Source organism: Neopsephotus bourkii, unplaced genomic scaffold (genome assembly GCF_033783945.1).
Source record: "Neopsephotus bourkii isolate Nb327-2 ecotype Australia unplaced genomic scaffold, CSIRO-AGI_Nbou_v1 NB_744, whole genome shotgun sequence".
In the NCBI taxonomy this organism is placed as follows: domain Eukaryota; kingdom Metazoa; phylum Chordata; class Aves; order Psittaciformes; family Psittacidae; genus Neopsephotus; species Neopsephotus bourkii.
In genome coordinates this window covers 74,513-99,443 of record NW_026901242.1, presented here as the reverse complement: position 1 = coordinate 99,443, position 24,931 = coordinate 74,513, and the positions used below count along the sequence as shown (strand labels likewise).

General features: G+C 40.9%; 1 protein-coding gene across 1 annotated transcript in view; it reads right to left on the bottom strand.

Annotated features, from left to right (window-relative positions):
* Nucleotides 1-24,931, bottom strand: part of ADAMTS12 (ADAM metallopeptidase with thrombospondin type 1 motif 12) — a 158,092-nt gene that overhangs the window by 97,798 nt on the left and 35,363 nt on the right. Inside the window, exon 3 of the mRNA XM_061354725.1 lies at nt 1,120-1,294. Coding sequence (XP_061210709.1) covers nt 1,120-1,294 — 175 coding nt within the window. The remainder of the gene's footprint in view (nt 1-1,119; nt 1,295-24,931) is intronic.

The following is a 24,931-nucleotide window of genomic DNA, read 5'->3' as shown; positions in this document are numbered from 1 at the left end:
AACAGAACATACCATGCAAATTAAAAGTTAGGCCTTTAGAGGGAACAATGATCGTTATATCCTATATGAAATTTAGTGGAGCTGACTTGTTGTTTGCTTCTGTAATTTATCGATTCATATTACACAATAAAACATATTTCACAGTAAAACTTCAGCAGTAGTCATGACTAAGGATTAAAAATTCCTACATTCCTCATTTTCTTCCAGCCCTTCGAAAAGAACCAGCTACTCTAACCATTAACCTGTGAAAGACACAAAACCACCCCTAGATATTCTACATCTCTATTTGTACATAATTTGGGTGTTACATCATTTAGGTTATTATTCATCACCGCTGCCAATACTGTACCTTTTCTAAAGTTTGGTGCAGACTCAGCTTGAAGGCCTCCAACATCAGAGAACCAATGGAAGTTCTGTAATTTTTGGTATGAAGTCAATTAAGGAAAATATTTTAATAAATAAAGTTACTAACTCTGTAATTTGTCAAGATGGCAGCTACCCTCCAGATACAATATGCCTTTCCAGGATAGTTTATTGGTTTATTTTCCCAAAAGACACAATGCTGAGTATTACTGCACCAATATTTAAGTTATTTTTACTTCTACAAAAAGCACGTTGTTTATGCCCTGCACTCCACTTTCAGAACAACCAAATAAATGTCTTTAAATATTCTGGTAACTATCACAGAGAATTTATAAAGCCTCAACTTAAACCATGGATTAGAGAAGGACAATTTTATGTTGAGACCATGCAGCATCTGCATGGAGTGAGACCTGTTTTGTGAAAAAAATAATGACTGGAATTCTTGTCATCCCAGAAACAGTCAAGAATTCAAGTCAAATTTACCAAACAGTTATGGTTGCAATAAAAATGGTCAGGGGGAGGAAGGATCAAAGTGTGAAAAACATATCCAAGCCGTAAAGGGGATTGAAGTTTTCAGAAAAGAACCTAGATAAGTCACTCCTGATGTATTTTGACTGAAATTCTCTCATTCTACATAATTTCTTTTTACAGAATCTTAAAAAGCCTGGCACAAGGAAAGGTACACACCACTGGAAAACATAAGCTGCTTTAAAAGATGCAGAAAGCAAACAGGAAGAAATCCAGCAATATTTGTACCATTCAATCCACATGCTTGTTGTTTTCCCATCGGGATCGCCCGTCTTCTCCTTAAAGCATTTTGAAGGATATTTGCACCATAAACAATATGGGGATAAGGTGTCCCCTCCTTCTGTGGATGCTTTTTAATGGGCTCAATGAAGTAATCCCCGTGGGGCAGATGGAAATATCCAGTCTGAAAATAAATACAAAAGAGTTAATCTCCACTGTCCAGGAGGGGAAATCACAAGTAAAATAGACTCTTTCGTATCACCTTCCCTGACCTTTTCTCATAAGCCAGTCATTACACTGCAGAAATATGAAAACAACAGGTTTTCAGCCATTATATTGCTGCATACATCAAGGTTGCTTTGTACCTTAAAAGGCAAAAAAGTCCAAAGGGGAATAGAAAAAATATTACTTCCTAATAATCTGAGACCCTGTATACCGACACAGATTTGTGTAAAGCCGCTGAAAGGTCAAAAGTCAACTTGCCAAACATGATACATTAGAAAGAGTTGCATCTTCTTCTTCTGCCAGTTTGCATCCATCCCCCAGAGAACAAGCCCTGAAAGGAAGCTGTTTCATGAGTTCAAAGTGTAATTCTCCTAGCTGCAAATCCACAGTCACATTACACAACCCATGAGACGGGCTGGACTGTGTGGTCCCCTCTTGACCCAGACTACAAATCCCTCTGGGCAGGCTTCCAGGGAAGAAATTAGTAGCTTTTCATGAATTATGCTTGGAGCAGATGCTCCTGGAAGGCATGCTGAGGCACATGAAAAACAACAAGGTGCTTGGTGACAGCCAGCATGGCTTCACTAAGAGGAAATCCTGCCTGACCAATTTGGTGGCCTTCTATGATGGGGCTAAGGAACTAATGGACAGGGGTAGAGCAGTCGATGTCATCTATGGACTTGTGCAAAGCATCTGACACTGTCGCACACGACATCCTTGTCTCTAAATTGGAGAGACATCAGTTTGATAGGTGGACCACTTGGCGGATAACGAACTGGCTGGATGGCCACATCCAAAGAGTTGTGGTCAATGGCTCAATGTCCAGCTGGAGACCAGTAACGAGTGGTGTCCCTCAGGGATCGGTGTTGGAACCAGTCTTGTTCAACATCTTCGTCACTGACATGGACAGTGGGATTGAGTGCGCCCTCAGCAAGTTTGCCGATGACACCAAGCGGTGTGGTTCAGTTGATACGCTGGAGGGAAGGAATGCCATCCAGAGGGACCTCGACACGCTTGTGAGGTGGGCTGATGCCAACCTCATGAAGTTTAACCATGCCAAGTGCAAGGTCCTACACCTGGGTCAGAGCAATCCCGGGCAAAGCTACAGGTTGGGTAAAGAACAGATTCAGAGCAGCCCTGAGGAGAAGGACCTGGGGGTCTTGGGCGATGAGAAAATGAACATGAGCCGGCTTCAGTGTGCGCTTGCAGCCCAGAAAGCCAACCGTATCCTGGGCTGCATCAAAAGGAGCGTGACCAGCAGGTCAAAGGAGGTGATCCTGCCCCTTTATTCTGCTCTCATGAGGCCTCACTTGGAGTATTGTGTACAGTTCTGGTGTCCTCAACATAAAAAGGACATGGAACTGTTGGAACAAGTCCAGAGGAGGCCACGAGGTTGATCAGGGGACTGGAGCACCTCCCGTATGAAGACAGGCTGAGAAAGTTGGGGCTGTTCAGCCTAGAGAACAGAAGCTGGAGAACTCATAGCAGCCTTTCTAGTAGCCTTCCCCATGCTGGGGAGGGACTCTTCATTAGGGACTGTAGTGACAGGATGAGGGGTAATGGGTTAAAACTTGAACAGGGGATATTTAGATTGGATATAAGGAAGAAATTCTTTACTGTAAGGCTGGTGAGGCACTGGAAGGGGTTGCCCAGGGAAGTTGTGAATGCTCCATCCCTGGTGGTGTTCAAGGCCAGGCTGGAAGGAGCCTTGGGTGATACGGTTTAATGCGAGCTGTCCTTGCCCATGGCAGGGGGGTTGGAACTAGATGATCTTAAGGTCCTTTCCAGCCCTACCTGTTCTATGATTCTATGATTCTGAATGTCTGGTTATTTGACCTTTTTTTTTTTTGTTGTTGTGTTTTTTAACTCAGCTGGAACGAGTATGAAGTATCTATCTTCACTGCAGACCCTGATTTTACATGGCAAGCTGATTAGTCACTGGACTATTGTGTCAAAGTTGCATCTGTAAGAAGAAAGGCCAGGTGATCAAGTAAAAAATTAAGTCTATCAACAGTTATCTCATTTCCCAAGCTCCCCCAGCAATGCTTGCATGTTAAAATTCAGTTCTCCATCCACTAGGCCAGGTTGCTTCAAGCTCCATCCAATCTGGCCTTGAACACTGCCAGTGATGGGGCAGCCACAGCTTCTCTGGGCAGTCTGTGCCAGTCTTACCATCCTCACAATGGAGTTGGGTTTTTTTTCCCAGTATCTAATCTAAATCTCTCCTCTGTCAGTTTAAAGCCATTCCCTCTTTGTCCTATCTCTATATGCCCTTCTAAAAGTCCTTCTCCAGGTTTCTTGAAGGCCCTCTTTAGATATTTGAAGACTGTTAAAAGGTCTCTCTGTAGCCTATTTACTGCTCTGCTGCATAGGCTTCTTTATTTTGATAGATAACTGAATAGGCACAGAAACATGGTTAGCAACACTGTTCTTCTCTGTGTTGTAATTACTACCTTCCTGCTTGTCTTCTCTTTATTACATGAAGCAAGGTCCTCCTGTACTTCATGCAGAAGAAGTGGACATTTTTCACGTTCCTTAATTTCTGGAAAAGGCCATGTCTGTGGGTCACATCTCCCCTGAAGAAAGCTGCCTTGTGCATGTGTAACTTCAGTATGATAGCTTTAACATTTGTTCTTTTAAAGTGGTTGATAAGAGCCAGAACTTTCATACTTGTTGTCTACAGACTGCTGAATCTTGGGAAGCTAAAGGCTGCTCCCAAACTTGACATACAGAGTGAAGTCACTGTAGAGCATGAAGAAATATGAAAGCCTGTTTTACCACGGAGACACTTCTGGTTTTGCAGAACACGGTCAATTCACAGTTAAACTTGCCACAACAGCTCCTGACACCTTGGGACTATCAGAAAATCTCTGCTTTTTGAAAAGCAACTAAATCCATAGAGTAGCAAAACAGCTAGAAGCAGAACTTCTGCCAGTACAGCATAAAACAACAAGAACCCTAGGTATATTTTCAACAACAGTACGTCCTCACAACCAGCTGATGGGATAGCACTGAAAGAGAGGTCTACTGTACTAAACAGCCCACTGATCGAGCATCTCTGAACTAGAGGCACAGCTTGTTGCAGTTTCTCTGCTTTTAGATCTGACCTTACAATGAGTGATGAAAACCAGTTTTAACTACAGCTTAAAAAGTGGTTCGTTGGACAGGAAGGTTCTTTCTTTTACTCCTGTTGCTTCTTGCAAATACCAGTATCATGATTTCAAGGCTAAAAGTTGGCAGACTGGTGATCTGCATCAAATTCTTGGCTTAACACAGCAAAATGTTTGGGAACAAGGTATCCTTGCCTCTTTCCTATCCCCACCTACTTATTTCTGCCATGAAATTATGGCCATGAGTCCCTCCACAGTGCAGTCTGAGGAGGGAGGAAAAAGAAGCAAGAGTACATTGAGCCCATATTCCCTCTAAACTCATGATAACAAGATCCTGACATCTTGATTTAAATTATGCAGCAGAGCTGTCACTCACTATGAGACTGAACAGCCATTTAGCACTTGGTAATCCTCACTGAAAAACCAACTTAGAAAGCACCACTGTTGCACTAAATTTTCTCCTGTTTTCAGTCAGTCTACAGACTAAAGCCCAGCTCTACTCGCAGTATCTAAAAAGCCTGCAAAGGAAAGGCTGGTGTGCTACTGTTCTTATTCAAAAGATCCAGCAGAACATAGTTTCAAAGTACTATGCTTCTAGGTATGGTGACAGATTGCAATTCGTAACAAAAAGAAATTACTTCATAGTTCTCATGGATTTTAAATTCTAGTAGTGACAGAATTTACATAATTAAACTTCCTACTTTGTCTGTAACAAATTCCTCAATAAAGCAAGATATTCATAAGTAATCTTTCCTTTCACTTAAACTTTGTGCTTTAGGAATTTCTGAAAGAGTCTGAAATTTGGATGAAACAATCACCACTGAAATAAAAAAAATAATGACAAATGCCATTATATCCTACACAGCATTTAAGAGCTATCTACACTCTCCCCAGTAAAGAGAGCTGCCCTGATGTGTTCCCTGCTACTCCACAGAGAGAGAATTACTGTAAACAGGCCAGATTTTCTCTCTCTGAAGGGTCAGTCAGTGTGTTACCAAAGCAACAGACTACTCCCTTGACTGTTTCAACGTATGGCTATTCTCTATCCATGTTGCTAGCCTGAAGTCAAAACACACCTTCTCATGTGTCTTGGAACTGTAGTTGTCATAGTGGCACGCAGAGAAAGTGAGCTGGAAGAGAAGATGGAAACAGAAGTACAATGATCTGAACAGATTCTATGGCCCATATTGCTGCTCCCAGCCACCAGTGAGAGAGGAGATTAGGGTCCTTGAGACCAGCATCTGAAATACAGCTCTGTCAGTGTGGTACAGAAATGTTTCATGTCCTGTGTTATCTGAATTAACATAAGCCAAACCAAAATCCTAATCAAAATCTAAAAGCTTTGTTTATCCTGAAATTATTATTTTTTTGATTGGCTGTCAGGTAGAAACCACAATTTTCATTCCTGTTCAGAATCAACAAGAAGAGCACACACAGTTAAGTTCTAAATAATTAATAACAAAAAAAACCTAAAAATCCATCAATTACATGATCTATCAGTTGGAAGCATAAACGTCCTGTATCTTATCAATAATGCATAAAATTGTCATTATTTTAACCATGAGAAATACTGTTCTTTCAGAAATAGTCCATTACTGTAAAAAAATAAGTATTTTATATTTAAAATCCTGAACTACTGGAGCAAACAATATGTTTTTATTAATTCAATTTGCTGCTCTTGTAAAGTGTTATAGAGATACCTGTGTAAATTTATAAGTAAAGTCAATTAAGGACATCAGAGTGGAAAATGCGCTGTGCACACCAGTGCTGCTTGGGATTAAACGACTGTAAAAGTCTGCTTCCAGCACAGAGATGTACTTTCCACCAGTTTCCAGAGACTCCCAGCACTTACTGAACTCATGCTTTCCACTTGCACTTTCATCCTGCACAGGCTATACACCAAGAATGAAATGCTGAGAACAAATGACCACCAACCTTCACGTTAAACTTACTTCAAAGCACTCAGAACCAGCCAAATTCCCTTTGCTGATTAAGTACTTCTTTAGTTTTGCTCTCTGTATCTGTTCTTGTATGACTCATACATATCATAGCAAGAAGTTTTTATTAAATTCCATCAGATTTCATGCTATGTATGTATACATACAATATAGGCTTTTTGGTCTTTTTTAGCAGTTTGTAGCATCATTTACTTTCCAGTAGCATTCACACGGCCTCAGAATACACAAAGGAGCACCCTTATGAAAGCCCATCAGAAATAAGCCAGCCTTATTTACACTCGTTACAGTTTAGTTTCCACCACAGAAAAAAATGACTGCAGCCAAGTTTCCCTCATTTAAACTTCTTTATGAAAAGCTACCATATAAAACAGTAATAGAAATGGCCAGAGAACAGAGGATGAGGTGGGAGTGTGTGTGATGTGGGGTGGGGTGTCTGTGTTTGTTTCCCTTGGTGCCTATAGGAGAAAAGCTAAAAATCTACCACAGATATTTTTTTCTTTTTTAAGTGTTTCTGTCTCCTCCTTCAGTTTTTCCTTTTCACCCCCAAAATTCTGACATATTTTGGGTGATAATGTTTCCCAGGGTGTATTTGGAAGTACTGCTACATTACTTAATAGGATTTTTAGTTCAAGCGCCTCATGTTGACACAAAGAGCCTTGGACATGTTGCATCTCCCACACTTGCTTGTCACTTGCCAGAAGGACATGGGGATCCCAGGACACTTCTGACTCAAAGTTTTCAACCAGCTTTTTTTAATTTTCCGTAGAAATCTGCGTTTTCCAGTGGAAAGCAGATTTTTTTTCCACGTATTTCTTTCGGTCAAAAGTTCAGAGGTTTTGTCAAAATATATTTTCTGGCAGAATTTTTCCAATAAATTCCATGTGGGGAGCTGACACTGAATCCTGTGGGAAGGGAAAAGAGCAGCTTCAGCCTTGGCTAAGGTTTTGCAATTGCAATGCTATCCCAGACAGGAGGGGCTGGAATTAGTGGGTGTATGTCAGGAGAAAAAGGGATGGGAAAAACCACAATTTGCAGTCTAAAGCTATATAACTGAGTATGTTGACAATAATGCCAAAAAACAACATCTGTAGTGAGAACAGTGTGTAACTTACTGAAAGCGGTATTTCTGACAATAGGGCAGTGATGGGACTCTGAAAACACAGTGAGTTTTTCAAAGCGATATGAAACAAAAATAGGAGGACAAGATGCTGGTTTTGCATTACTTTACGAAGTAATTTGTTCCAGCTGCTTATTACAACTGTAATGCAGGTAAGAGACATTCAGTAGGGATAAAAGAATTTTCTAATTAGAGAAAAAATTGTGCTGTAGGAAACATGCATCACCAGAGACCTTCAACTGCAAACAATTAAAACTGAAGTAAATTATCTGTAAACATTACACATGCTAAGTTTATTTTCTTTTTTCAGCTTATGACTTAATTATGTCATTTTTTTCCCTGAGAATCTTTCTCTTCGGGTTACCATCTGTTTGTATCTCAGCCACAACATAAACCCAGTGACATGAGCATCCAGATGAGATCTTCACCTACGTCCTCACCTAGAGCTACAAAAAATAGACCTGCCATACCATTGCTCAGGCAGAAAGGGGAGGTTGATTTTTTAGGTACTGAGAAATCTGACAGAAGACTTTTACGAACTTCACCCACAGGAAAGAACAACACTTTAGCTCTTACAAAGTTCTACAGAAAAAAAAAATAAAAAAGGCTTTTATCAGGATTTGGTGAAAAAGATGCTGTAAGACTGGAACACAGCCTTCTAGTTCAACACAGCTTTGGTCCAAAATTAAACTATCTTATTTTTAAGATGACAAGATAAGTAAGAAGAATATAATACTGTCCTATTAAGAGATCTTATATTCTTTTTTCACACTTGCAAGCTCACATATTTTAGAATCTGCCAAAAAAAATGACCTGAAGTGTCAAAAATGTGCAGTTAAGCGCTCCACACTGCAGGCTCAAAGTTCAGACACAAAGGACAGGGGAAAAAAATATCAGCGCAAAGCCAAATTCACAACAAGGTGGACTTTTGTAGAAGAAAATAAGGTATTAAAGGAATAAAGTGCCCGGTATCCTCCAGTTCCTAACAGTCAGACCTCACTCCAGGATACTCTGGCTGGGGACATACCCTCAGCAGAGGAGGAAAGTCAAGTTTCTATGGTCATGTCAGTCAGTTACTACTCAGTTACAGTACATGATCACTCAGCTGAAACACTTCACACAGAATCATTACTCTGGGTTATGGCATCAGCTTGCTGGTGACCACACACAACTTCATTTCTTCTTTTCACTGCAGTTGAGCAGGACAGACTCATTCTCCTTCCCACATTTCAGTGGAGATGGGGCCTGGATGAAGGGTATTTAAGATACACTTTAAGAAGCTAAGGCATTACAAATCCACCTTTTATAAAAATGGGTAAGAGAAGCAAACAGTCCAAATCCCGTGTGCATTTACTCCTCTGCTGTGCCACAGAAAGAGTTCATCAAGTAATACTGATAGCCAGGAATAATTTATATGGACCTCCAACTCACTGTGAGCTTTGCATCTCTTACAGAGCTGAAGCACCCTGTCTAGGTTCCTTTACGCTTGTGGAAATTATCTGTGAAATTATTCTTTTGTGGGGATTTGAACACACTCACAAGAAAAAATACGACTTGAAACGTAATCTTAAAACACATCTTCGTTAGTACTTCAGGTCCTGGTGTCCTCCATTATTAGTCTCAACTTCCCACCATCAACATTTATGACTTCTTCCAGCTATTTTCTGACTATCCTTAGAGGAAATATTCCAAGTGTCTTGTTCATATATTCCCTTGTACGTACCCTGCTGGTTGCAGCTATATATGCATGGTAGAAATACGCCATATTACTACTTTTCTTATGATAGAAGATCCACAAATGAAAGACAGTAACTCTGCGGTCATGAAGCTGCTCAAAGCTTCATTAGTCTCTATACAGACTTCTGCTTTGAAATATGCAGCAGTTCATGAGGAACATGAAGCTATGTTCCCATAGCTTCTACATGTCTAACTGTATCACACTGCCCTGCAGCACATCTTGTTCAATTGCCAAAGAGATGTCCTGCCGCATTCTTAGTTTCTGCTTTTTTAATTATGTCCCATTTGATCTACTCAAGCCAGAACTGTCCTCCTCTGCTGCACCTAAAGCTCAGACATGTGAAATTCCAACAAGGTAAAAATACATTGCCATTAAAGGAGATCTAGTAACTAGCCATTTTTATAGCCTTAACGTACAGCAAAGATGACATTTAATAAATCTTTTACAACTTCCAGTGCTGGTCATATTAAGCTGAAACATGCCTGTGCTTGCCAAAGGCTAAGCATCCAGCAAGGAGATTGCATGGCACAACTAACTCTTAATGAATTAACTAAAACACAGTTTGAACCCTTATTCTACTTACCAGTGCGATTTCCACACTGCAGTTGAGACACAGGCTACCAAGAGCTCAGAAGCCCAGAGCACTCCTGAGAGAGACCTGGGGCTCTCCTTTTGTATTCCCTTGTCGTCACTCAATGGCCAACAAGTCTGTTGTACTATCCACACAGCAAGGTACATCATTCCTGGACATAAAGTACACCCAGAAGATTTTCCTACTGCAAAAATCAGCTAGGTCAAACAGGGTTCTCCGTCAAGCAAGGAGTATGAAAAGAAGATGACATAGCCCAAGCTTTAGTTCAGTGTGAATCTAACAGCAGGTTAAAGATAAATTAAAAATCAATAAACTTTGCTATCAAGCATGAAGGACACTCTTTGGTAAAAACCACAGGATTTTTCAGAGTCTTTGACTCTTCCTCTTATCCATGATTTCTCCAGAGAAAACACTGTTTCTCCAAGTGCAAGAGGCTTACTTTGACTCACATAAGGGTGAGAATAGTATGTTTTGACTTCATTTGGTTTCCAAAAATGACTTGGCAAGGGTGTCTGTTCTAAGACAAGGCAAAAAGTTTGACCAGTTCCTCAAAAAATGACCTTTAGGTTGGGAGAGTAGGAAAAAGCAACAGCTGTTTTATTCCTGGAAAATACTCTTGGAACATTTAAGTCATATTTTTCTAATTAAACTTGGTCAGAAATCACTGTATCCAAGGTGCTTACACTGTACAAACAGGGTTTTTTTTTCATCTCATTAATACCAGAACAGCTTCTCATGAAAATGAAAATAAACACTTTAAAAATGGTTTGTACTACTCAGAATTTGAAATCCCCTCTGAGACTTTCAATGGTGGGATGAGATATTCTGAACCTTTGATTTGGAAGCCTGTAAACTTCTGTAGTTTGCAAAGCAGATCAGATTCGATGATTTAAAGCCTGTGTAATGTTGAAGAGTAAAGATTTAAACACCAGGTTGGTAAGAGGTTCCTTACCTAAGCTGTGCTTTCCATTAACAATAAAAAACCCAACCAAGAGGATTCACAAAACAGACATGATTTCTATTCCTGGAGTCAAAAAGCACTATGGCTGTTTTGGCTTCCTGTTCACTTATATTCTAAAACTAATTTCAAGCTAGTAAGCATGACAACGTTAATACTGCAGAACTCAAATTTTATTAGAATAACTAAATGCAAATATTAGCTCAAATGACAAGTGGCACTGTTTCTATTGACAAGTACTGTCTGCATTACTGTGACCTACAGGAACCCTAATCAAGAGCCAGAAAAGCAGAGATACAAATGATGACAGCTGACACAACATGTGCATATAGATGTAAGAAAGCACAATTATCCCATTTTCCAGTAGACGGAAGCCTGGCAGGAGCTTCACTTTCCTCAGGAGCAAAGCAAGAGAAGGTGTCCAACTGTTTCCAGTCCACAGAAATTATTTTGCTTGAAGACACATAGATCTATGAGGAGAAGCAACATCAGACTGGACTACATCCCACCTTGCTGATGCTATTCTCCCAGCTTCATTCCGTACAGCCCAAAAGCAGGCAGAGATGTCAAAAGCAAACAGCATGGTTTTGTGATCATAGGTGTGCTGGGCACGAAGGCTTCTGCCTCTCTTTTCTCCAAAATCATGAAGCCTCTGTCTGTGCAGCACAGCTGGAACTTATGAATGAATTTCAGCATGCCTAGGAAGGGTCATTCACCACTTATGAAAGTGTCACATCAAGGTGACCTAGAAGGCAGCCCATACTAATGCCTCCAGTCTTTTCTTCACTTACCACTTATACTTCCAAAGCCTTTTTAAATGGTGATTCTACATACCAAAGGATTACCTCCGAGCAGCACTGTGACATGGAGCTTTAGCTCAGTGCCTACAGGTGGGATCATGGCTTCTGCTGAAGAACTGCAGCCTGAAACAGACTGTCCTTGTTTCCACAGGTGCTATGAGAACACAACTGCTCTGTTTGCTCTGCACAGCCTTGCAACAGGTTGTGAGCCATGCTCAAGCTGCAGCTTGCTGTGCTATCACAGGCAGGAATGAAGGGGGAGGGCACTTGTCAAAATCAAATACCTTATAAAACAGGTAAATTCAGTCCTTAGTTGAGGGCAGCTCTGGCACATTAGGGTATCAGTGTCAAGAGATGCGCTACACGGGAAAGGTTATTTTGTGTCACAACCAGTGCCTTGAAAATGGATTGAAAGTAATAAATGGGATGTGGAAGGAGAGAAGAAACTAAATGAAACTGTAAGAACTAAATTCAGCTGAGTCTCATAACTTGGAGGATGAAGCACAGTCTCTAGCACAGCTGATGCTTTAGCAAATGGCAATCTGGGAACCAGATAATGGTAACTGGCAATCACAGCAAAAGTGTTGAACTTCTACTGGCCTGAGGCAAATCACATCCCACTCACCTGACTTTCCCTGTTATTTCAGTCTGCCTGAGAAAGAAGGAAATGATTTTATGACTGCATCTGGCATACCACCATAAATGTTTTTACAAACCTAGTACAACTCCCACCTCCCAGGCATGCCAAAGCTGAAGGATGATCAGATTCAGTATTGGGTTCCATCTCAGTTTAAAAGCATAAAAAATTGGCTCTGAACTTGATTTAAATCTCCCCCTTGAAGCTTGAATTCTGACTGAAAGCCATTTCCGTTGATATGAGAGGTATCGTGCACGCAGTCACATATCATCAAAATTACCTTGCAGGCAGAAAATTAGCAACTCTCCCAGAGATACAGTGAGATGACCCATACTTCAATATCCAAGTTGTGAAAACAAAAACAAAACCAAAAAACACACAGAAAGAAAAAAAAGACAAATAGTCATCAATCTACTCACAGTCAAGTTTCAGCTCAAACTTGGCACGATATAGATGTATTTGGTACAAAACCAGTAACTAAGTAAACTACTTATGCTAAAACTAGCATCAAGTCTCTGTTAAAGCCAAGCCCCACCCCCCCCCCAGTAGGAGCTTGATCTGATGAAATCCAACAACCTAACGTGCTGAGTACTTTAAGGTCCTCCTTAAGCTGACAGGACATCGGCAAGTTCAACGTTCTCCAGAGCAATGGCCTGTATAATGAGCAGCTGAAAAGGCTGTAAAAGAGGCAGCATGGGGAAGCAGCAAGTGACAGTGGAAGTGGAGAGTTTGACTGTTTGTTGTCTGCCCCAGCATAGGAGATAGGGAGCTTCAAAAGACATTAGCAGGCAACAGAAGATTTTTTTCATCCAAGACTTATTTATGCTGAAGGAGCATGTGCCACATAAAACTTCAAATTGGAAATGTTTTACAGGGGTATCAGAAGTGCCTGGATAAATCCATATAGGGAAGATTAGTCCCACATTTTTACATAGAAAAGTACCACCCACAGCTCAGAAACAGCCTGTCAAGAAGATGTCCCTATTTTCCTCTGCGCAGGAATCCGCTGTTAACTATTATTTCCTTCTGAAAATCAGCAACGTACTCAACAAAGCCAAGGGTCTGGCAAATTATGAGCTCCACTAACACGGAAACTCCAATCCACTGCTCAGGGGCTGCCCATGTAGGAGCTTTCACAGTGGAAAAAAAGGCTTTCTTGCTTGGGTGCTTGGCCTTGTCGGTTGCTCTTGCAGTCCTAGGAGCCTGGTCCTATTGTGCCTCTCACACTCCAGGTTCTATTTCCTTTTAGCCATAACATCAGCCCAAGATGCCCTTCTGGGACTTCACAGGAGGGGCCTGACTTTGCACACCCATAGGTCATAAATCCTCGTGCAAGCAGCAACAACTTCCACAAAAACGTGTCCCTTTTCCAAAGTGTTCGTGGGGACACACTTTCATATGCTTGCGAAAAAAAAGGTTTCAGTCATACAGGTCACCTATGGGGATCAAACTGATAAATTTCAGTCTAAAAATGATTAATTTAGGATTCTGATTTTTAACTGCTTCAGTATGCATTTGTTTCTTTTGTAGAATATTTCTGTAAAAAATAGCCTTTCTCTGTTAAAAAAGCTGATTTTATTTTAAAATGATAAGAATTAAGACTTTCCATCAAAACAGTTCTTTGGCTGCAAAGAGATTCCTTTTTCTGTTTTGGAAATACAACACAATTTGGAATAAAAGCATTTCATTTTGTCTTGCTTAAAAGCAGCAGTCAGCCTTTTAGGTTTAAATGTGGTATCTGATAGCAGAAAAAAAACAGGCAGTATAGAGAAGAAGTGGGCTGCTTATCTGGGGGGGGGGGAGTGCCCCCCCCCAAATAGGAAATAGCACTAATGCATTTTTTGAACCAGGCAGGTGAGGAAAAGTATTTTGCTATAGTAAAAGGACTCCCTTCTGTTAAAGCTCTGCTGTCACATCTTCTTTTGCTCACAGGATGCTAAAGTTTTGTTTTTAAAACCAGCATGTTCTGAAATCCTCATAATGTACCCTTCAGGAATTCATAAATTACGAAAATCCCTTTCAACTTAAGAAAACGCACAGATGTTCAGCACTTCTAATAATTCAGCAGCTTGTTTCCATAGGATGTATAACACTTTTTATGCAAAATCAGCACAGTGATATGTAGGAAAATACACAAAAGAATAAGAAAACACTTTATTACAGATCAGACAAATGTTGTCTGCAGATGAAACACCTTCTTGAATATATGCTCAGGCAGTTACACAGAAAAAATGTTTACTGGAAAAGTAAATTTACTCAAACCTAAAAGAGGCTAAGTATCCTCAGCTCTTACTCAGCATGCCTCTTGCTAGTCTATGAATACTGAAAATTGAAAAACTTGATAAGAATGGAAAGAAATAGAAAATAATAGACTAGATCATACGCAGTCCTGACAGAATCCCAGTGAACTTAAGAGTTCTTTAAAAGAGAGGTATATTCAACTCATATATCTATAATATGTTTTTGTGTGGTCAGAGGATTATTTAGAAACAAATCTAGGAACGAATTCAAACTGAATCATCAATAATTCATAACTCATCCCTCACAAAGATGAACTTACAAAAATAGTACATACAATGAGCTATTCATTCTGCTTTCACTATTAGTCAGAGTTGGATAGCTAAATGCCATAATTTTACTGCAAAAATCTTTACTACTAAGAGATGAGAATGTAACTTTTTGAGAGAGACATTTTCAGAACCATGATTTTTGTACGGGATTATGACAGATCATGACAAAGGCATTGAAGCATCGGTAATGGAAACGCTACCATTGAAAAGCAATGTTTTTGCACTACCCAAGCAACACCTGTTTTTATTCCTAAAAAAAAAAAAAAAAAAACAAGCAAGATTTCCTCAAGTTAATGTGTTCCTTTGTTAGTACTCCGTCTTTTTTCCTTCTTCCCTCCAACAATGAAAACCAGAAAACAAACACTGAATCAAACACATCCCTGGCTTAACCTCATTGATTTATTTGCAGCAGGAATGGATCTGACAGCCTACATCACAACGAACTATGTGCAGATTCCAAAGGCAATGAATAATCTTGCTCTAGGCTCAGATGCAAAACACATGCATTGTTCTTATCCCTTCTGTCACTTTGCAAGATGCTTGACCTTACTCCATGCTCAGTACTCAACACATGGTGGCACTTAGAGATCTCCAACCCATACTTGGAAAGAGAAGAACCAAGGTAGGTTCTGCCAGAGCTGATCTTGAAACACAGAGGTGGTTTAGCGGAACTGACTGTTAAAAATTACTCTCAGCAGGCTTTCCCAGTGCTGCTCGTTGTTCTCCCAGAGCCACACCACCTACTCCTAGTCCAGGATGCACTTTCTCCTTTTGTTCCACAGCCTGGCTCATCCCCCAGAAAATGGTTGTTGTTTGGCAGCACATGTCTGGATTCTGCCCAGTTTTCTTCAAAACATGAAGACTGGTACATGCCCTGTTACAGCGTCAACAGGTTTGTCTAGTGCTGCTGAAATGAAAACAGTTGCCCTTCTACTCAGACTCCCCACGCAGTATCCAGCTACCCTCCTCCTTAAGCTCTGGACTTCCATAGGAAGTTATTGTTCAAACTCTCATGTTTAGTTTCCCTTCATAATCTGACCTGATTCATTTGGCAGAGCCTTTGATTACTTTTCACTGAGAAGCACTTGAGAATATTTAAAGACAAGAGCCGTGCACAGTAACTGAAGAAGCTCTGATTTTATCTTCAGTCTTCTTAGTTTTTAGATAGTCTTTTCACAGAGGTTTTTTCCATAATTCAAGTCTCAGCAATTATTTTATGAGGCTCCAGGGAAGCTGTTGGGATGTGCTTGCCTGATGTCTTTAAACAATAATTCTACTAATTCAGGAAGACTGTAACATAGCTGCAGAAATGAAAGATTAACTCTAGCATTCAAGATCATGTCAAGCTCTCAGCCACAGCAAATTGCCAAAAGCAAGCAAATGAAAATGAAAAGACACAGTTACACACACATACACAGAGTAAAATCAAGCACACATTAAGCACAAGAAATAGAAATACCTCAGCTGACTCCCTGAAGCTGTAGAGAATAAGGTTTGAGCAATTGTGTATTACAGCTAGACTAGAACTGAGAATAAAACGCTTAGCACAGGAATTTTTAATTAACCCTTGACTTGCAGCAGAACAGCTGGCTTTTGTCTCATTCTATTGGCAATGCTTAAACAAAAATAAAAAAGTTTAAATTTGCAGTCCTTCAGGTGGGATATTTTAAATAGATGACAGATGATAGATACTAGATGATTAGATAGATAGATAGATAGATAGATAGATAGATACTAGCCCTTTTCAAACTGTAGATAAATAAGTTTCACCTACAGCCATAAATCTTTTATAGATATTATGTTCCAGCTTGCAAGTCAGTCCCACCTCTGTGCCTGGAAAAATCTTGGAGCAGATTCTCCTGGAAGGCATGCTAAGGCACATGAAAAACAACAAGGTGCTTGGTGACAGCCAGCATGGCTTCACTAAGGGGAAATACTGCCTGACCAATTTGGTGGCCTTCTATGATGAGGCTACAAAACTGATGGACAGGAGTAGAGCAGTTGATATCATCTACCTGGACTTGTGTAAAGCATTCGACACTGTCCCACACGACATCCTTGTCTCTAAATAGAAGAGACATCAGTTTGATAGGTGGACCACTCGGTGGATAAAGAACTGGTTGGATGGCAGCACACAAAGAGTTGTGGTCAATGACTCAATGTCCAGCTGGAGACCAGTAACCAGTGGTATCCCTCAGGGATTGGTGTTGGAACCGGTCTTGTTCAACATCTTTGTCAGTGACATGGACAGTGGGATTGAGTGCGCCCTCAGCAAGTTTGCCAATGACACCAAGCTGTGTGGTTCGGTTGATACACTGGAGGGAACGAATGCCATCCAGAGGGACCTTGACATGCTTGTGAGGTGAGCTGATGGCAATCTGATGAAGTTTAACCATGCCAAGTGCAAGGTCCTACGCCTGGGTGGGAGCAATCCCAGGCACAGCTACAGGTTGGGTAAAGAAGAGATTCAGAGCAGCCCTGTGGAGAAGGACTTGGAGGTGCTGGTCGATGAGAAAATGAACATGAGCCAGCTTCAGAGTGTGCTTGTAGCCCAGAAAGCCAACCGTATCCTGGGCTGCATCAAAAGGAGTGTGACCAGCAGGTCGAAGGAGGTGATCCTGCCCCTTTATTCTGCTCTCGTGAGAGCTCACCTGGAGTATTGGCTACAGTTCTGGTATCCTCAATATAAAAAGGATATGGAACTGTTGGAACAAGTCTGGAGGAGGGCCATGAGGATGATCAGGGGACTGTAGCCTCCTGTATGAAGACAGGCTGAGAAAGTTGGCGCTGTTCAGCCTGGAGAAGAGAAGCTGCGCAGAGACCTCATAGCAGCCTTCCAGTATATGAAGGGGGCTATAGGGATGCTGGGGATGTACTCTTCATTAGGGATTGCAGTGACAGGACAAGGGGTAATGAGTTAAAACTTAAACAGGGGAAGTTTAGACTGGATATAAGGAAGAAGTTCTTTACTGTAAGGGTGGTGAGGCACTGGAACGGGTTGCCCAGGGAAGTTGTGAATGCTACATCCCTGGCAGCATTCAAGGCCAGGTAGGACAAAGCCTTGGGTGGCATGGTTTAGTCTGAGGTGTTCCTGCCCATGGCAGAGGGCTGGAACTAGATGATCTTAAGGTCCTTTCCAACGCTAACTATTCTATGATTCTATATGTTCCTGTAGATGAGACAGAGAGCCCAAAGAGAGAAGCTGAGAGCATAGGAGCCCATTGTACTGATCACCTGGCATGACTCCTTCACACATAAGGGATCCGCAAGGATTTTTGGTCAATATGGTATAAGCCATGACCGTGAATCATCTGTAGGCAAACACTGCCTCACTAGTGACACACAGGGTCTGCACTCACAGAATTGCTGAAATTTGCCAGTTGGATTTCAGAACCTAAAGGCCCCATAAACAAACATGATCAAACAGAAAACTCCATTCCGTACCTTGAAAGAAAAGTTAGCACACCAAAATGTATGTCAAATGTGCCATTTCCCAAGGGAAAACATCCCGTTCCAGCCTGCTGCCTTCTGTTCTACACTCAAGAGTCTCAGAGCAATGAATAAATTTTTGGTGATCTTTATATAGAACCTAGCACCTGCGCCTGTGACTCAGACATACGGCACTACTACCATGTGAATTATTACTCTTGCTGACAATAAGAAGGAGTAATACTCAATAGGAGTAAAATCACTGCTTGGGGTCTCTATAGAGGTATGCTTTGAAAAATCATCTGACAAATAACACCATATACACCCACGTTCCACATTGTGGATGCATGTGTGTGTCTACAGACCTTTCAGTCACAGAAACACAAAACATTCAAGTTACAGCCAAAGCTGCAAGATGCCATGGATCCTGCTTTATCTCTTGAGGTACCCTGCAAACTATTTGAGTGGTGGCCAAGACACTACTCATCACAAAAATATGCTTCCTATGAATCTCTATGATTTGTCACCAACTAAGTGATTCTTTTACATTTTAATGCCTGACAGACTCCAGAATCTCGTAAACATACACTAAATATGAGGAATCAGAAGCATAACAGAAAGCCAATCTGTAACAGTGCCAACTGTCTGAAGTTTGTCTGCTTGTTCTTCTACAGACACACTGACCCAGCCCACTGGTGGTCATCCAAGAATAGCAATGCATTAGTCTTTTAAACTGTAACAAGGTCTGTTGTAAACTTTTTCATTTATATTGTTTTATTTTGCATCTGTCACCGTAACAGAATTCTGTTTCTGAATCTGTAACCCAAGAATGAGCCCTAAAACTTCTTGATTATAAGTTTCTCAAGGGAAAAATATTTGGAAGGACATGGCCTGATTCTGAGGGCTGACAGCCTGAAGTGATGCAAATGTGAAAGCCTTCATAGAAGAACGGATGTAGGCATCACTGTGATCTCAGGTGTTTAGGCAGCTCTGATATGGGTGGATCTGGACTCTCTGGTGGGACAGACTTCTCTGCACTCTACTGTGCTGTTCAGGCAGATATTCTGGACATCCTTATGTCTCAGATGAACTCTCCAAATGCTTCTGGAGTGAATGCTGTTTGGGGGATGCCAGGCTGAATTGCCATGGGGTGGAAGAAGTGGAGTAGAGCTAGACAGGAGCCAGAAGCTTTCTGAAAGGTTGATGCTTAAGCCATGTTGGTGCAAGAAGTATCCTTGAACTCTCCTTTCCTGTTCCCCTTGCTCCTTCTAAGAGTGAACTTCAGTGAATGATATAGCTGCTTTAGTAGAATACAGCCCTTTCATCATTAATAAACCAAAGCATCTTTATAAAGATTCAGAGATTTAAAGGGACAGGAATGGTGAAGCCCACACAGAGGGCAGGGGAGCAAAAGGTTTACTACTAAATCATCACACAAACAACTCTGAGCTGTGCTGTATTTTATAACTTTGTGGAAACGGCATCTCTAGGGGATGACTGAAACCATGGGCCACAAAAGGACCACAGATTAAGGAGGTGTCTAATTTAACATCTCAGTTAATGATATACAAAGACTCTATAGCAAGGTATTCAGGGTAACACCGGGGAGTAAAAGGAATAGGTATTAGCACAGGTAACAGCAGAAATCAAAACTGACAGTGAAATGTTATCACTGCCTAATTTATTCTGTATTTTCAACTAGCTTGAGCTGAGGTCTTTCAGCAAGGCCAATGGGATAGAACAACCAAGTCTGATGTACCATTGCTGGTCTGCAGTCCCCCGTGAATCTGGAGGAGCACAACTGGTAACATAAGCAGGGGATTTAAGCATGCAGGATCGCACAGTAAAGGTCAAAGGTTTTGTCCTGGGTTCAGCAGTAGCAGTTATTTTTCTCCTTCTTGGTAGCTGGTGCAGTGCTGTGTTTTGACTTTCGACCTGGGAACAGAGCTGATAAAAATGATGTTTTGGTCTGGGCAAGGACTTTGTGAGCCTCATGCTCTGCCAGGGAAGAGGGGAAGCCAGGAGGAAGCACAGACCGGACACCTGACCCAAACTAAACAAAGGGGTATTCCATACCACAGCACGTTATGCCCAGGATGTTACGGAGAGGGACCCGGAAGGCCTGGGACTGCAGGGTTGGAGGAGGTATCGCTCGGTGCTTGGTCAGACTCAGGGGGGAGTTATCGGTTGGCTGGTGCTGAGGTGTTGTATTCTCTTCCCTTCTTACTTCCTTTATCATTATTATCCTTGGTGGTAGCAGTAGTGATTTGTGTTATACCTTAGTTACTAAACTGCTCTTATCTCAACCCGTGGGAGTTGCATTCTTTTCAGTTCTCCTCTCCGTCCCTCCAGGAGTAGGGGGAGGGCAAGAAGGGGGGGGAGTGAGTGAAAAGCTGCCTGGCTGGGTTTAAACCACAACAGGTTTTCCTCTGATCTTTTGAGAAAACATTGAGTCTCTAACTTCCTCAAGCCTTCTGAATTTGAAAGCATGATTTTAAGAGACACTTGACACACTGAGATCCAGTGATGACTGAAGACACAAAAACAATTCAGCTTGCTAGAAAAAATTATCAGAATACTTTAAAAAAATTTAAAAAAAAAAAAAAAAAACCCCACCCAGCCAAACAGCTGGACTTCCAGGAAGAAAAATTGTTTCAAACCCTTCCATGGTAGCTCAATGCACAAGTCACTTGCACCTATATAGAACACTAAATCATGAAGGTTTGAGAAAAGTCTGCCTGAACTAGAAAGGATCAGCTTTCCTCCCCTATGGCAGCTAGGCCAATCTGCCTGTGGGCAGCTTAATTAAAGATATGTAATCTCCTGGCATTGATTAGCCATGTTTCCCCATCCTGTTCTTCACTGGTAAATCATTTATTATTATTGCAATCAGAAGCATCTGCTCTCTCTCTGACTGAAAAACATTATTCTCTTTTAATTGGCAACATACAGAATGCAATACTGGAAGTGATTTTATTTTTTTTTATTCTGATTCATGCAAGTCAGGCTGACTTGCATTTTGATGCAAAATATGCAGTAATGGATAATAGGAGAGAGTTAAAATGAAACTGACTGCTCATATGCTGTATTATCAAGCTTCCAGCAATGACCTGAAACAGAAGGGAATTCAACAAACCACAAACAGCATGGAGAGTCACTGCATGTAGCGCTACAGCAGGAGAAGCATGTATATTTCCAAATTGCAGCTGACCACCCATTCAAATTCTGACCAAATACTCTTACGCAATTACTGCACAACAGTTACCTTGTTTATGCACTGATTCTTGTCTAAACTATGCTTCCTAGGAGTTTAATGTAAATCTAAACAAGTACAAAAAAATCACAGTGGAAACTGGACTGTGGTGAATGGAACAGAGATTGAGAAAACTCCTGACAAGACTCATAGGGTCAGTGAACCCAAGCTGAAACACAAGTCACCAGCACAAGTTTAAAAAACAAGAGAGAAACCAGATTACTGGTTGTGAAAGGAAAGGAACTCATGCTGCATCATTCCACCATATGGCAGCAAGATGACTGCAGAGTCTTCAGAAGAGTCTCTGAAGCAACCCAGAAGATCTTATTTAGCAAAGTCAATGAGCATCCATGGATGTGGCTGCATATTAATTGTTTACAGAACAGCTATCAATGAAACTGGTACTTTAATCATGTAAACCAATACTTTAGTCCTGCACTAGGGGACAAGCCACATACTGACTTACTTTTTAGGGAGACTTTTCATTGTTGCTTTTATCCCTTTAGATTCCCTCCCTGTCCCCCAGTGCCTTCTCTCTGGCACTGTGGGTCTAGCAAAGCTGGTAAAAATGAATCCCACATGTTAAACTTATTCTTGCAAGCTGAAGCAAACAAACAAAAAAATTACCCTCCCAGTGGTCTGGGCAAATTGGACTCAATGTGCTCCACCCATAATTTAGTATTTTTCAACGCACAAATCAAACTCTAGATGTGGCATTCATCTGAACCAAATGTAAATATATATACCTCTAAATTTGTGCCCTCGGAATATCTTTCATAATAGGTGAAGAATAGGCAAGTTCATCTGATTTGATCAATTCTGGAATCAGTTAAACTGCACCTGAGAAAGCGTCCTAGAATTATCCTCTTCACTGGACTTCTAGAAGGTCTGGACAAGCTAAAAAGTGGACACCTATATATGAAATGTCCATATTTGGTCATATACATCTCATTTACACTTATCTGGGATGCTATTCCATACTCCACTTAACAGTTTTCTCCCTGAGATGCTAGGGAACACCAAATATCTATACTCAGCTGCAAAAAACTGATCGCTGAGCAGTCTGTATAGCTGTCTGAGGTACAGACACCTGCATTCTAACATCTTAATCTAACTCATGTAAAATTCAGCATGTAAAATAACATTGTGGCCCAACAAGTAGTACTGAGGATATTCTCTACTGCATGGAGATATTTCTAATCATCACATAAAGAAAGGATAGATATTCTGTAATATTTCTAATTGCTGAACTATGATCATTTGCACTAAGTCCTCACCTGTCCAACTAATAAAACACTTGTTTCCAGTGCTGTACGGTTTTAAAATATAGTGTTTCACTGAGAAGCACATGCCTAAATATTCTCATTAATTTATGTAACTGAATTTCTCTTCTTTCTGAATTCAGTCATGAAGAGCTCTGCCAGTGCCTTCCAAAGCAAGAATAGCCTTTGCTAAGAGCCTGCACAAGAACCGTACATGAAGAGTACAGTCCTTGTCAACTGGGCCCAGGACAATTGCATTAAGAGAGGCAAACCCTTAGTTTCACATGAGTGGAAAAAACAAGCACATTCTTCCCTCAAAGTACAATGCCAATAATGCTGTGTGGCAGATGAAAATCACTCCACTCTGATGTAGTGGCTTCCGCAGTGCTACAGAAAGATATTTGGAGCTCAGCACTATTTCCCAGAAGTCTTGCTTGCAGGTCCTTATAGTCCTGCAGAAGCCCTTCCTAGACAGAAGCTTGCAGCAGTTGTTGGTTAAAGCCCTTTCCCTGACCTCCTGCTAATACTCCATACCTGGTTTTCAGTAATTACAAACTAGAGTTAGCAAGCAGCAGCTAAACTGGGATTACCCTAGTTCTTCACATACTCTTGTGTTTGCCTTGAATTTCAAGCTGCTCCTGGAGCACAGGTGCTAATTAGACAAATGGGACCCTTGCTGGCTATTTAGGAATCCTTACTTGGCTCTAAAACAGCAATATCAGTAAAACCATACAGGGAGCAACAAGAGCTTCAATGCTAGTGACATGTGACAGACTTTTTACGATACTACCTATGTTCTTCCCCTTAATTTCACTAGCTCTGTTAGTCAAAACAGTGATGTTTCACCTGAGAATAGCATTAGTTTTAATGCAGATTATGTTAATTTTGCTCAGTCAGTGTGAAAACTTTCATAGGCTGGTACTGCAAGATACTAGAAGAGTGTTAGAAACTCTGATAAAATGAAGTTTGTCTAAACAACTAAATGCTAGCTAACCATCAGAATAGCATTTATGTGCTAATAACCATGTTCATATTCCAAATTCCAGTCCCCATGTGTAATCATTTTTAAAAAATGCAACTGATTGCAGCTATACCTAATATGGCATTGAGTTCCAGATTTTGGACCACAGCACTATGCTATGGGCTATTTCTGAATAAAATCGGTCCTCTCAGCCAAGTTATAAAACCAACAGAAAGAGCAGTGGCACATTCCATTTCAGCTTATTCAATAACTGTGATTTTCCACAATACAATCAACAGTTTCTCATGCACTGTTCAACTATTTTACTGACATTATTTTAAAACATCAATATGCAATTCACAGGTAACAAATGACCTAACTCTTAAGGGCTTGGCAAGAGCCAGATTTTTTTACTTGGCTCTCCCAAAGTGGACTCTCCTAAACAAAAACAAGTAACTGCTGTCTGATTCTCCTGCTTATATCTAGTGGTGCAGCTACAGGACAACATGTAAAGACAGATTCTCCCAGCCACTTCTGCTGCTCTACCTTTTTATAGCAGCTCACCACATTTTAGACAAAGGGACAGGAAAAGGTTGCGTGATTAGACCACCATTTGGTTATACCTGCGAGCATATGCTGGAAAAGAATAAAGGACCTAATGCTCAAGCTATCTTCAATAATTTAATTCTACTACTGCATCTGTTGCAACATTCTTATTTGACGTTGGGCACATCACTAACAAAACCTCTTAAGCAACCCCTGATAACACTACTTTTTTAATTTTGGTGGTTTTCTTTTTATCTCTAACCTGCAGTGAAAGCTGGCAGGAGCTGAACATAATAAAAAACAGGTAACGATTCAATTTGCAGTGGGTTCGTCCCATACATTGCTGCCTTTTACAGGTGTGATATACTGGACAAGTACACCATGTTTTCTGCTCCAAAGTACCTTCCCAAAGCACAGCCACCAATAATAAAAAGCATGCAACAGCATGTATTGTATAAGGTGTCATGGAGTCGCAACTGTTTAAAAAGTAAACAACCCCCCTACACACACACACAACCTATTACCAACACTGCTTTAATGCGACTGTTTCTAATCCTCAGTAATACAATTGCAGGACTGTAGGGAACTGAGGCAGTATGTAGTGCCTCTCAGAACCTGATATACACATACAAAATCAGCAAGATCTTCTTTTCAAAAGCTAAAAA